Genomic DNA, 14,896 nt, shown 5'->3' on the forward strand with positions numbered 1-14,896 from the left:
TATCTGGATAATCACAAATATTACTATCTGAAGTAGAGCAGATATGTTCTTCTGTGACATCTAATAAGGTATTGCAATCTTTGCACCACTAAAAGTAAAAAGAATATAGGGATATAAATAACATTATATAATATGTATTAATAAGTGTGATATAATAAAATAATTTTAAAATTTATTTATTTCATCATATAATTATAAAAATATTATAAATAACTTCTTTCTAATTATTACTTACAATTTCGAAATGTTCTCTTTCTTTATCCATTTTTTTCCGATGTATTCTTCTGACTGATGTATTCTACAACGTATTTTTAGACGTGTTGTTACCAAAAAGTTTATATACAGGTTGTTACGGGTTGTAGTCATTACACATATGATGCAAGACACTTTTTTGGTTATGGTTTGACAAAATCATTTTTATTGGTCAAAACGCTTGCTGCGCGGCAAAAGTAGAACTTTTTCCGCGCGGCAGAATATATATATATATGCTCTTTCGGTTTGCAGACGGCGATTGGCCACCGCGTCGTGTCTTGCCGCGCGGCAAGCATTTCCGCGTCCAGTGTGCAGGAACCCTTAAGGTTTAAGGCTTCCTACACCTATTGTATTTCAGGACTAATTCCCGGATCTAACAGCAGAAATGAACTAATCATTGTTTAAAGATACGATTTTATGCTGACGCTCATTTTTAGCGTCAAAACAGATCATATGATCGAAATTAATGCTTGGTATTCGTCAATTTTGATCATGTGATCTGTTTTGACGCTAAAAATGAGCGTCGAGCGTCAATATGAAAAGGTACCTTTAAGGTCCATCTACAATGAGGGGCTGTCTACAATACGTCGTATGTCAGATCGTAAGCCGTAAATCGTAAGAATTGACCAATCACAGTTGAATGTAAGAAAAATATTCGACTACGATTGGCCAATTCTTAGTTAGTATGATATGAGTAGTGACTAACGGCTTATTGTAGAAAGCCCCTTCATGCTTGCTCATGCTTCTCTCTGCTTGCACTGTCCTAGTACTCCTAGTGCCGACTGCCGGATGAATATCACAAAAGTTGCGCAGTTAGTGCTGATTTTAGTACGTCTGTTGAAATTTGAGTGAGGAGCGATCGACGAGGTCTATATCTTATTTATCATTATTATTGATCGTTTAAGAAGAGTAATTGCAAAACACTGTAGAAATGAAGACATCGTTGGACCCAATATACGTGCAGGTACCGCGTGTCGTTTCGTAACAAAAATTACATGCGTGATTCAAATGGATCGTGGATACAACCGGCGAAGAAGTTGTATTAAAAATCGTCTTTGGCATTTGCACAATCATCTAAAAAAATTTACCTCAAGTTCCTTTACTCGGTTCCTCACGGGGCATCACTTGCTCTGGCGATTCTGCGGAGATTCGACAGATATACAGTCTCGCACGAGTGATACGTCAACTTTTAAAATGTCTATTTAACAGATCAATTAGATTATATTAATACACGTATTGTGCCTCAACTCGCTTTGACATTTTGCTTTTGTGTGGCCTGAAGAAGTTCTCAAGCATGAAGCAAATAAGGACTACACGACGTGATATGCAATTTCTACGAAACTCATAGGTATCCATAGGTATTCATGTCGAATATTGTTGAGTAAACGAATAAGATGCGTTTCTTAAGCGTTTCTTTTGTAAAAAAAAATGAAGAAAAAATTTCGAGATCTGGATAAGCATCAAAGAAGTTCAGTAGAGCATTTAACCAAAGAGCTGGCGCAGCAGTAGCACGCTACGAATAAATGTGAAACATGTTTTATTTTTTTAGCAAAAGCAATAAAACGCTGTAATTTTATGCAATTGTAATTTAAAATAATGTATCCCTTTACTTGTTGGACATTTCTAGAACGTTGGTTTTAAAGCATGAAGTAGGAAGGAGAAGAGGATCTGTGAAATAAAGAACAGAAAATGGAGAAAGGAAGGAAAAAAACAAATTTTTGCCAATTTGTATTGCTTTGTGGAACTTCTCCCTCTTCATCTTTTTTCATTTTTTGTTCTTTATCCTGCCATTTACTCAATATGGATACCTATTGATACTGTATGAATTTCGTAGAAATCATATAGTATCACATCATTCAGTCTCCTTGTGAGCCATTTTCTGCATCAAATTCTTTAACTTATTTGATTTTTATATATGGCCTAAAGTAGCTCTCAAATGTAAAACAAATAACTAAATAACTTACAAGTTTTTACTTATACATTTTTATGAGTTTTGGTCTCAACAATTGTTCTCAACACAAGAGTTGATTTTCAAAAATTTTATGTATACTTATGCAGAGTAACCCTGAATTTATTCAAAATTGCATTCAAGTATTAATTTTTTTAAATTTTTCTTATGAAATAAATTCTATTTAACATATATTTAAGAAATATTAGATATGCATATGTTATAAAATCTTTAGAGAAATAATATAAAATAGTGTATATATCCAGCATATGTTACTCTTAATTTATGTGTAATTTTGAATATTTATTTATCAGCTTTAAATTGCTCTCGTTTAAAAACTACTAGTCTAATACAGTTTTGCTAGAGGAAAAACATTACTTTTTTTGACACAGAGGAATCATTCTGTTCATTTCGTGTATGCATATCTTAGAATATTCTATTTAAATCATGTCTCCTGATATCTGATTTTATGTTTACTGTTGCTCTTATACTTTCAGGAATTTCTATTTAAACAGTCAAGTACATCTCAAGTATTTGACTTGAAGACTCCTGCATATATTCCTGCCGCTTGCAATCTTCTTGTGGCTGACAAGAAACGAGGACTACTTTACATAGGACATGATGATAAAATTACCGTCTTAAAGCCAGTGGAGGAGAACAGTGCAGAGTGGAAGATAGAACTTCAGTTGCCAGGCGTTATATCAAAGATTGCAATTAATTGTGATTATAATTATATCGCTATAGGCATAGCATTGAAGCCTACAGTATTGATATATGATGCCCATTCACTAGCTAGAAATGTATGCACGTAGCAATATTTTTGCAGAAATTTTTACAAAACATCTCGACGTTTTATTCAGTATTATAGAAATCCCACAGTTGTATATTTATCGTTAATTAATCCGTTAATTTTCAGAGTCTCAACCTGTTACTTGAAATAACACCAACGAACAAGCTAGATAGCTACATAACGGACATACGATGGAATCCTACCGTACCTGTGATGTTTTGCATCGTTACTAGTGACTGCGTCATTGGTAGCTTTCAATTGAAAATAGATGAAGAGATAAGAGAAAATTTTGTACCAAAAGTATCTGTACTTTCCAAAGTGTCAAACGAGCCACAGGCTCTGTGCGCAGTCTGGAGTCCCAAAGGCAAGCAAATAGCAGTGGGTTGCAAGAATGGAGATATCGTACAACTGAAGCCAGACACTTTGAAGGTCGCTAGAACTATTGCGGGCCCTTCACCATCCATCGGAGAGGTGATTAACATCCTATGGCTCAGCAATTATCAATTTTGTGCCGCATATCTGAACAATGAGCGGCATATAAACGTTCTCATCGTTGACGCACCGAAAGGGGAGGCAAATGCTATCTTTACATGCTATGAAGACATTACATACGGTTTTCCCGACGCCGAGGGAGAGGACAGCATTCCACGTTATTATTTCGAGCACGTGCCAGAATGGGGACTCATTATAGCGGGCAGTAGCACCAGCAGCGAAATAGCTGTGCTAGGCACTACAGATGGCGGCGCGAATTGGAATCAGTGGCAATTAATCGACAGCGGCAGGGCCCAATTGCCGCTGATGAGAACCACGGAAATTTATCCCTTGGGCCTAGCTGTGGACAAGTCGCCGACCAACAAATTGCCGTGGGGCACGGAGTCCATGTTGCCGCATCCAGTTCCCATTTTGCATATTCTTGGAACGTCCGGGAAATTGTGCAGCTTTCACATGGTCAATCTGGCACCCAACTGTCCTGCCATCAATGTCCCGCCCACGGAAATTGTCACGCCTCCAGCACCGTTACAGCCTAATGCTTTGCCCGCAGAAATATCGTTTAGTATAAATGCCGCGGCGACCAGCACGCCGCAACGTCCGAAGCAGCCGGAGATAACGTTGGAACGATCAAAGCCTGCTCCGATGACGAATATATTTGGCGACTCTTTGAAAGCAGCGGGATTCTTTCAACCACCTATGGAACAACCAGCAGAACAGCCGAAACCGCAAGAAGAAAAACCTGCGCCGCAGACGGTTGCAAAACCGATTATACCTAAAGAGCCAATACTGTCGGAACCTATAAAGGTTCCGGAAATCAAATCAGTTGTAGATAAGGAAGTAAGTTCGCCGCAAGTGGCAGAACAGAAAGCTTGTATAGATGATAGCTTACGGATGCAAGCTTACATGCAGGAGCAGGCGTTGTTCGAGAAAGAGCTGCGAAATAGACTGGAACCGCAGGTGTGGGAGTGCGGTACGGACGCGGAAAAGAAACAGCTTGGGGAGATGTCCGTCTATATAGAACAGTTCTTGAGAGATTTAAAGGACACGACGAACAGCCTGTCCAGTGATATAGCGTACTTAAAAGCTCTGTTGCTCCAGTCATTCGCATGGGTTGAAGAAACCAAATCGAAGAACGCAGCCAGTGTTGATATCACCACCAGAAATTACAGCGAAAATAGCAAAATTGCGGATCTGCAACGATGGTACTATTACACGCAAACGCAGCTGAATCAAGTCAATAAGATCTTGGATCTGGAATGGTCGGAGCACAAAGCGCAGGTAAAATCGAAGATGAAAATTCCCAGCTTGGAGTATGTGTATCAGAATCTTCTGATGCATAGCAAGATCATCACGAAGGAAAAAGAGAAACTCGAGCAGCTTGCGCGGCGATGGAAGTCTCTCAATCGCTCATTGGTGGCTGACGGCATGTCCAACCTTAATCGCTCGATGACGAGTCTGCACGTGAGTTCGCCGAAATCGTCAGCGTCGGTCATTCGGGGGAAGACCGATGTTATAGACGCCCGCTGCAAAACCATCGCCTCGAAGACTCTGAGTTTCACACATGAAAAGCAGATCAAGTTGAGGACATTGCTCACCGAATCATCTCCGAAAATTATCAAGCCGGTCAATCCGTCACCGATTCAGGATCGTCTAAAGGCCACGCTGTCTTCTTTAGCGTCTCATAGTCCTGTGATCAATGAGGCTAAGACCAAAACCGAGCCGTCGATTGTTAAGCAGAATATCACTGTCAAGCAGCCGGTCGAGAAGCAGACCAAAACGCAAAGTCCTCTCGCTTCATTGAACAGTATCGTTGCGAGAATCGGTTCGTCCGACACGAACGGCGCCGTCACGCAGAACAAGATCCAACAGAAGGTACCAACGACCGTTTCTTTCTCCAGTACGATTTCTACGAAGCAAGCGGACAAGAAGCCTGCCACACCAGCAGTTCTCGCAGTGTCCCAATCTAAACCGAAGCAGGAGCTCAACGTTAATTTCCCGGCGTCTATCACATTTGGAACGTCGACGCCGAAATCTCAAGATATTCTCTTTTCGAAATCTCTCCTTACAGATCCAACTGCCAGGAACAATAAGGAATCAGTGAGCAGCGATAACGTCCCTAAAACCCCGGAGTCTGCTTTATTCTCGACCGGACTGTTAAAGGACGTGTTGTCAACAGAATATCCGTTAACAGAGACCTCTCGTATGGGAATCCCACGTAATCTTTCATCACTCTCGGCGGCGCCAGCTGTAAAAACGGACGCTGCTGTCACGTTCAGTTTCGCTACACCTAGTACGGCCCCGCCTGTTGCGAAAAGTTCATCCCCCGGTATTCCGCTCGACATGATGTCCTTCGCTTACTCGAAATCCATACTCCATACTCCTACCGTAGAACCCACGATAACAGTTCAAACAGTACCGATGCAGACGCCGATAGAACTCTCGGCTTTATCCTTGGGATCACCCAGCACGTTAACTCTTCATCAGGCCGATTACTCGAGCAGCAGCGCGGACGGAAAGGTAAATGCGATTCCGACTTCCATTAGCTTCGCTGCAGCTGCACCGGTCATTACAACACAGGCTCTCGCGGCGACTGCCATTACATCCGTTATGACTCTTGGTGGAGTTACCATTAGCGTTGTAGATGCGAACGCAGCTCGCAAGTCCATGACGGAGATACCAGCCACCAGTTCAGTCGTCATCGAGAAAGTCACTACGCCTGAAGTAAAAGCATCCACCTTTGGTACTGTAACTGCTCAGGCTCCGATTTCGTTAGCCGCGGCACCAATATTCGGCGGCCAGACCGTCATAAAGGATGCAACGACAGTGCCAGAGACGATCACACTGCCCGCAACGACTACTTTCGGCGCAGTTCCTTTCCCGTCGATTACATCTACTTTTGGAACGTCAACCTTAGCGGCGCCGACCACTGCGTCGGTATTCAGTGGATTCACAAACACGTCGATCGGCGTTACCACCAGCTCTTCGACGATGCCTGCGAGCAGCACCGTGTCCCCTTTCCAGACTTCCCTGAGTAAACCGACGTTCGGCGAAACCACCGCCGCCAGTATGTCAGCCACGAGTTTCGGGATCAGCTCTGGTAACACCTCCGCGGGCACAATCTCGTTCGGCATGCCTGCGGCGACGACGACGACAGTAACCTCCATCACGCCGGCGTTCGGTAAGAGCCCGATAGCGTCTCCGGTGTCGAACGCGCAATTCCCGGGTGTGCAGCCGCCCGCGTCGTCGGCGAATGTCTTTGGAAAGCCGATAATCAGTCCCGCATCGTCACCGTTCGGCAACACCTCAAGTTCCGTATTCTCCAATACGCCCGCTACCTCTACGAACACCTCTATATTCGGAGGCAACAGTATGAATTCTATCTTCGGGTCGACTTCCCCGAGCGGAAATATCTTCGGGGGTAACACAACGGGATTTGGTACGGCCTCATCGGGATCTATATTCGATACCAACGCCCCGAAACCCGGTATCGTGTTTGGTGGAGCAACAAATACACCCGCTTCTCCGTTTGGTGGTGCAGCGAGCAACACGTCGCCGGCGGCAGTTAGTGGTTCCCCTGCAGGCGTAAATGTCTTCAGATCTACTGTGCCTAACACGTCTCCTATACAGCAACCTGTACTCAACAGCCAACCCGCTTTCGGACAAGCTCCCGCTTTTGGCGCCAAGCCAGTGTTCGGATCGTCACCCATCTTCGGGGGAGCGAAACCTGTTTTTGGAGGTGCTGGTTTTGGTTCACCCCCTACGTTTGAATCTCCTGGCATGGGTAAATAAATAGCTGATATTATTATAACATTCTCAAAATGTAAATCTATACTCATTTATATGTATATTTACCCTTGTGAAGAACAATATGAGAAATCTCGCATGTATTTTTAGCTCTTTCAACTCCAGCTTTTACAGATAATGTCCCAATTAGTCTCATTAGTCTTCAAAAAACTTTGTACAGCATAATCATATTATTCTGCATCTATTATTTATTTATAATAAGACAGGAATGTTTAAATAGGATTTGGAAGTCCATCTGCCATGCAAGCTGGATCTACAATGGAAAATATGCCAAAAGTGTTTGGAGAAGTGGCAGGCAGCAGTACGTTCGAATCTTTAGCCAATCAGTCAGGTGGTCTCAGTTTCGGTAGCTTAGCCCAGAAGAATTCAGAACCAGAGAAACCAACGTTCACTGCGTATGTAGCAACTTTTGCGTCAATAAATTTTCGAATCAATGAAATAATAAAAAATAAATAGAAATAATTTCCAAATAATAAACAATCATCTTATTTCAGCAGCAGTTCGTTCTCCAGTTGGAGATGAATAGAATATGGTTGCGGCAGATTTACCTTCAAGACCTGTCATACGTCATGTCTAGCAGATTATGAAATTTCTATTGAATAAGGAGTAAGTTATCAAATTACAATCGTGTACATATTGTTTTACAATCGAAAAGATGTACTTTTTATGAAAAGGAGCTCACATTCTATCATGTCTTATACCTTGTAATAAATGAGAGAACAGATCTAAGTTTCACAATAAAACATTTCCATTTTCAAATCAAGAAAAAACGATTGATAAATATTTTGAACCTGAATGCAAGTTGTAATGTAGCGCGCCAGTTCTCACATTAAACATGAATGAACATTGAATGAAAGTTGCGATTATCTTATTTTTTCTTTCTTTTTTCGTGAATATTCATTTTTATTGTTATTGTTTCTAAAATTGTAAAATCATATTTTTTGAAATATTTCTTTTAGTTTACGTCAGACAAGACTGGAAAACAAAGCCAGATTTTTCGCTTGAGAAACTATTGTTCAAAGTTATTTAGAAAATTCGTTATTCATTTTATTCGTTACTCTTTATTATTGTTCAGTAATACTGTTTAATAATATTTAACGCAAATAATCAAGCGTTTCTAGGCTCATTTTACAAAAGATCTTATCACAAAGACTTATCTTGATCTCTATCATTAATTCATTATTCTGATATCACAATGGTTTCTGAATATAGAAATTGACAAATTGTTTAAATTACAATTTTTTTTATTAACAAACTAATTCTCTGTGTAAAGTATTAAGTCTTGATCTATAAAGATACATACAAATTAAATGATTATTACACAATAATGTAATCATATGCCTCTTTTGATGGCTTTCGGTGCAATCGATACTTTGGTAGGTTTACACAAATCAATCACGCATGGATCATCTAAAGGTGGATGCGTGCAAATCGAAGATGAAGGCAATAGTAATGCTAGGGAGATTTCTACGTTACAAGGCTCCATCCACACTTGATGCGATAGTAGAACTGTTGTCCTCAATCTGTAATCCTTCTGGTCGGACTGTTGCCTACGTAGATCTGACTGTCGCGGTAACAGTAATTGCACTTGTTGATCCGGGTGTCTCAGCTTTATTCGCAGAGTAGAAGGATCGCGTAAATTTAATATCTTGGCGTTCAGAGGGATTCCCAGTAAAAGACCGCCCGTGAATTTTAGTGCGGCATCGGCATCGCCTCTCGGTTCCTCGATGTGCGCTCGGCAGAAGCGCGTTGTCGCTGACGGTCTCGGCAATCGTTCTTCCCCCTGTGTCACCGGCGTCAAAAGCAACGGCAACAAAAGCCGTGTCAAGGAACCCGGTTTCACGTCTGCCAAAGTGGGTATTTGTAGAACCAGAGCCCTGGAAAACGGTGGCAGCCTCGATGTATCTTGAGGCAAAGCGTCGGCTTCCGATAAGAAATAACGAGCCAGTGGTAACGCGCTGCCGGTTGCACTCTTGGTCACCCTAACTAATTCTATAGCCAGTGCTTTCAACCACATATCGTTAGCTAATATAATTTCATTCTCGCCTAATCCGCTAAATAAGCGTTGTAATCTAGAAAATGACCAAGTTCATTTATAATTTTTATTTATCATTAAAATTATATGATTTATCAAAATGGCCTCTCCAATTAAAAATACGTACTTTTGCGTATGCTGAAGGAGAACGAAAATATTATTGTTAGTATTCGGCACTGGATTTGCCAAAATAGACGTCGTCGAAGACATGGAACATTCTTTGAGAACGAACTTCAATAGCAGCAGACATCGAATATATAAGGCGGTGAAACGTGCCGCACCTTCCATCTGATGATCCATCTCTGTCAGACGATCAAGATCAATGGCTGCGGTCTCTAAAAGCTGCGTATGAACTCTCCCGCCTGGTCTAGCATTCTCGATTCCAACTACCATCTTCTCCAAGAACTCTCGACCACGTTGATCTCTGTTCTCTTCGTCAACCATATCTTCCATTTTGATTCCTGAACCACTAGTAAGCGCTGGTCGCAATCGCGGAACTAGATACGGCATAGTGTCGCGCAAATAGTGATAATGTTTGGAAGCATGTTCTGTAAAGAGAGCGTGCATACTCGGACAGTGTAACGCGGCATTGAAGATTAAAACGAGCACGCTTGCATCTGTTATAAAAAGTTAAGGATATTATAATTTTAAAATCTAAGACTATTTACTACAATGAAAATTGATTTAAAGGATACAAGATGGTTCATCCACATCTGGCTCGGGTGTGTCGAAGAAAGGATGTCGGCCAAGAAGCTGCGGTACTAAAGGCAACGTTAAGTACGGATGTGACGCGCCCAATGCTGCTAAACAACTCCTGATACTCTCCCTGTCTTGAGGATATCGAGTTAAATTATCTAGCAAACGATTAACGCACATGTAAAGACAATTTGTGGTGGCGAGATGACTAGCGGCTAGCATAGCGTGCAAGCCTTCTCTCACTTCTCCCGAGAAATCTTCCAACGCGCCTAAAATTGTTTCCAACTGGTCCTCTCGAAGAGTCACGCTTGCTGACATTTTCTTTAAAGATTCGATAGCTCTTAATCTGACATCTTGAATTTCGTCATTGAACATATCCACCATGAAGTCCAATGAAACTCTAGCTATACTTGGTTGTTCCAACGAAAGTGTGCAGAGTGCTTCAACCGCTGCTGTTCTTACCTAAAATGATTTTTATTTTCAATCGATATGAAAAATAATCATAAAAAAAGATGGTTAATTATAATCAAGTTTTGAATAATAATTGATATAATAAAGGGTGCAATCATAGATATATAGATTGCTGATACGCATTACATTTGTGTATCCAATTGAGGAAGTGTCCACATATGCACGTTAACTGTCAAGTTAGATTTGATTCAATTTGATTAGTCATATTTATGGTCAGAGATTTACAAGAGAGAAGTGCAGATAATTTCAGACGAAAATTTGTGGTGAGAGATACGCGCGTAATGGTTAACGTGCATGCGTGGACACTTTCTTCGTCAATATGGCGATATTCAATTGGAGATAAGAATACTATGGTGGGAGATAGAATCAGTAATCTATATATCTATGGGTGCAATCCATTTAACGCTACAAATTGATAAAAAAATGCTTTAAAGATTGTATATAGTCAAACTTTTGATTTGACGATTTAATAAATATTTTAAGAAAACTGTTATCGTATCGCGATAAATTTATACCTCTAAAAATTCATCTTCTAAACCATGAATAAATGCTCCACAAGATCCACTTTTTTCTTCAACTTCAGGTCTGTCTGCTTCAACTACTTTTTGCTTCTTATCCAACGCTTGTTCGATGTAACGACGCGATACACTTTTCATGGTTCCCAAAAGCGACATTGCCGAGGCTCTAACGCGAGGTGATAAATCACCCATAAGACTGCAAATTTGTGAAAAGGCACAATCCACCATACGTACATCCTCTCCATCGGACCCAACAATAATACTGTAATATGTAATAAAAGAAACATAAAAAAGAGTTTTGTCGTACGATTTCATCTTTAAAATCACGTTTAAATACTGATGCACTGACTTTTCTGGATATTCCCTTCCTAAGAGCCAGATAAGTTTCAGCACAGCTCGGCGTACGATCTCGTAATCGTCGCGAAGAGCTGCGCAGGCTTCCTTAAAGAAACTCGCGGGGAGTCTACAACCTCTGTGAGAATGCAATTCCGCCATGGTTTCGAAAGCCTGTGCACGAACCCGTGGATCTTGAGAGTGGGCATAATTGCCAATTAGCGTTAAGGTATCATCAGCAGCATTTGCTGTTAAATAACGCCCAATGATCGAAAGACATCGTGTTTGAACACCGTGCCATGTGTCAGGCAAATGTTCCTGCGCAATCTTCAACACCAGCGCCCTGAATATACAAAAAATATTTCTTCTCAATAATTTATTAGTTTATTTCTTATTAATAGAAAAGTTATCTTATTAATTTATTAATAGAAAAAAGCATTTTTTTATTTCCTTTAATTAAATATTTATAGTTTAATAGCAAATATGCATGAAAACTATATAGTTTAAAAAGTAAATAAAAGGGAAAAGAGGAGATACAGTGAGATATGAACACCTTTGGTAATCTCCCAACTTCAACAACGTTGCCAATCCCTGACTCTTCACTCTGTGCGACTCCTCGTTCCTCAGAAGTTCCGCTGTTTCGTTCACAATTTTTGCCTTCTCCAATGTGTCGGGCGTCACCTCTCCCAATTCAGCAAACACCCAGAAAATCTTGGCTCTCACCGCAACTTCATTCTCGACAGCAAATCTCTCTGCTAGCTTCTTTACAGCAATGGGAACATCCTCTGGTGCTATATACGCTATAGCATCCGAAATACGAACGAGTAGTTGTAATGCGTCATTACCACTCTTGCATTTTTCCAAGCATTCTATATAAGCTAATGCCGAGCTGCTGTCAGTACCGTTCTTCGAACCAGATGTCGATAATAGCCTTAGAGTCTTTAATCGTTTGGTTGGCGGCTCATTAACGATCTGAATAGAAATTTTGTAACTTGTTAAATTAATGATTTTCTTGGTGGAAAAAATTCTCATATTTCATACTTTTAAGAATTCGACATTTTAAATTTATGAAAAAATTTCTAAATATAAACTTTTTCAGATTTTATAAGTTTTCGTCAGAAATCATAGAATGAGAAATTTTAGAAGTTCTTAGAATATTTCAGAATTCTCGTATATAAATATAGAAAAGACGTAGAAGCGCTTCCTCAGAACTTCTGTAAAGTATTCCAATTGTCTAACAAATCTAGAAAGAAGAAATTTTCTAAAGTTATAAAATTATACAGATATTTTGAAGAATTCTGAAATTTACATAGAAATTCTGAAAAATTATGTGAAAAATTCTAAGAAAAATTTTCACCAGTTATGCTCTGCCGGCTTTGCGAATAGAAAGGAACACACGATTACAAACTTACCGCCTGGCTCTGATTAAATTCAGCTAGTACTCGTTTCTTCATTAAAGCTGCCATTCTCGAAAACAATGACTTACTTCATTATAAATTAGAACAACTATCTCTTCTCAATCTGAAATTCTGACATGACTTTTCAATAGACACGCAATATAACCTCAATGCAATCCTGATTCCAAATCCCAAAACACAAAATATATAAATACGGTAATATAGCGAATAATGGAGAATTTGATATGCGATGCCAACTTTAGCGAATGCACAAACAAATTTTGAATGAGACCCGATTTGTCCACGTCGCTGATTGGCCCAACAGGAAAAACTCCCAGCACCGATCGTTGTGAATGGCTGTGGGCAGACTGTGGATTAAACTAGTGACAAATCCCTGAGTACCACGGTATATCCGTCTACCATTGGCAACGGATTTAAAACTTAGGTGGTTTTCCGCTACTGCGCTGTCCTGTGACCTGTCCCGCGAGCTCATGCAAGTTTGTGCCGGTTCGTCCTTCGTACGAGTTCAGAGTTGTCTGGAGTTGTCTACCGCGTGCTCGGCTATTCGCGACGTTGATAGAACGGGAGGACAAAGTGACAAACTTGAAACGTGGACGAGTGACACGCGGATTGCGGATTGTCTTCTATTTATTCGCCTTTAGACGCGTTTACTTGCCACGGGAATCGTACTCGAGCGAGACATGAAGAAAAGCTTCACGCAGTGGCGCGATGACTCCTCGAGTTACCGCGTCGAGGGCGATTCCGTCGTCATCTCCGACAGCGACGAGGAGGATGTCGCCGGCAGTTCGAGAGAGATTGACGAACGAGTAATCATCGACGAGAGCTACGAACTTGACAGTACCAACACGATCGAAAACTCAACGCCAAAAAGGTGAGTGGATCGTTGAGATCAAATTCCGACGACGTAGTTGCGCGAAAATAATCCATATTTGAAAACAAAGGAATCACGAACGATCACCGTTTGTATTGGACGTTTTTTTTTCGTGCCAAATAGAAATAACATGACACGAATTTTCCATATTTAATTTCACTATTATCGTTATTATTCGCTGTATATTGAATTCGCTAAAGAGAAAATCGGCTGCGATTAAAAGAAAAAAAGATTCTAAACTTAATGCGATTATTTTGCCAGCGATCTTGCGATTAATTACGCAATCGATATATTTTTTGTAAAAATTCTTTTCTCAGACAAGGCTCCCTCCCCCCTATTTTTAAGATTATGAAACCGAATGTACATACGTTCTCGCTGTATTGCAATCTCATCACAACATTGAATTATTTCGTAGGCTGCTTAGCGTTCGCAACGCCCTTGACACTATCATTTCGTCCTTGTTAATCGAATGTCAAAAGGGGACAAATAAAGTGAACGTTGCGAGCGCCAAGTGAAACCCTAAAAAATGATAATTAAACAAAGGAAATAACGAAAGAATGGAAAAAAAGGGAAAATGAGCATGTTCAGAAACATTAAGGTCGATTCAGACTGTACGGCATGGACCGTCACGTTCCGACAATGATACGTACTGTACCGGGACTCGCAAACGTTTAACGACGATTGTCTGTATCGTTGCGCAGTCCTTCTTATATGGCTTATATGTAAAGAAAAGCTGCGCAACGATACCGACAATCATCGGTAGTGTTTGCAGAATAAATGTAAATAGGTATATGTTGACAAAAGTTTAGTTTCCGAGACAGAGAGAGAATCTGTCTTAAATTTATGACGCTTATCTTTTTTATTACCGTATATACACAGTGCACTTGTAGCATTAATACATATAAAATAACATTTATTAAAGTCGTAAAAAGGATCAATACAGCCATACAGCTATACAATAAACAATACATCGTGCGTATGTATGAGAAACGCTTTTTTAACGTTATATATATAACTGTTAGAAATTATATATATATTATATATATATCTGTTATATATATATATAACTGTTAAAAATTATATATATATACCGCTAAAAATTTCTTAATGATTTTTAATTAACATGTAAAAGAAGCTCATTGTCAGTTCAAACCCGTAATACAATATTTAGCTGTGTCCATTTTTATTGCATTTGTAACAACGTATATTTTTGTCTTTTGATATGTCTTTCGGTACATACTTCGTTTTGCAAAACTCCGCTAGATGAC

General features: G+C 40.1%; 3 protein-coding genes across 4 annotated transcripts in view; 2 read left to right on the top strand and 1 right to left on the bottom strand.

Annotated features, from left to right (window-relative positions):
• The first annotated feature begins 1,015 nt into the window (after window positions 1-1,015).
• Window positions 1,016-8,137, top strand: LOC105463041 (nuclear pore complex protein Nup214). 2 transcript variants are annotated; one of them, XM_011710057.1, is made up of 5 exons: window positions 1,016-1,216; window positions 2,698-3,000; window positions 3,117-7,263; window positions 7,507-7,681; window positions 7,781-8,137. In XM_011710057.1, the coding sequence occupies exons 1-5, from the start codon at window positions 1,184-1,186 to the stop codon at window positions 7,806-7,808; spliced, it is 4,686 nt and encodes a 1,561-aa protein (XP_011708359.1). In that variant the 5' UTR covers window positions 1,016-1,183; the 3' UTR covers window positions 7,809-8,137. The 2 variants fall into 2 exon arrangements, with proteins under 2 accessions (XP_011708359.1, XP_011708360.1); XM_011710058.1 differs by having other exon boundaries at window positions 7,784-8,137.
• A 375-nt stretch (window positions 8,138-8,512) lies between these two features.
• Window positions 8,513-12,957, bottom strand: LOC105463042 (integrator complex subunit 4). Its single transcript, XM_011710059.1, has 7 exons — window positions 12,752-12,957; window positions 11,893-12,311; window positions 11,356-11,682; window positions 11,004-11,268; window positions 10,017-10,479; window positions 9,449-9,938; window positions 8,513-9,358 (listed from the first exon to the last, which is right to left on the bottom strand). Exons 1-7 carry the CDS (start codon window positions 12,803-12,805, stop codon window positions 8,620-8,622), a joined length of 2,757 nt encoding a protein of 918 aa, XP_011708361.1. The 5' UTR covers window positions 12,806-12,957; the 3' UTR covers window positions 8,513-8,619.
• Window positions 12,958-13,218: 261 nt separating this feature from the next.
• Window positions 13,219-14,896, top strand: part of LOC105447814 — a 53,025-nt gene continuing 51,347 nt past the window's right edge. Inside the window, exon 1 of the mRNA XM_011686020.1 lies at window positions 13,219-13,628. Within this exon, the coding sequence (XP_011684322.1) occupies window positions 13,438-13,628 (191 nt within the window). The 5' untranslated portion in view covers window positions 13,219-13,437. The remainder of the gene's footprint in view (window positions 13,629-14,896) is intronic.

Source organism: Wasmannia auropunctata, unplaced genomic scaffold, assembly GCF_000956235.1.
Source record: "Wasmannia auropunctata unplaced genomic scaffold, wasmannia.A_1.0 LD336092.1, whole genome shotgun sequence".
Classification (NCBI taxonomy): Eukaryota; Metazoa; Arthropoda; class Insecta; order Hymenoptera; family Formicidae; genus Wasmannia; species Wasmannia auropunctata.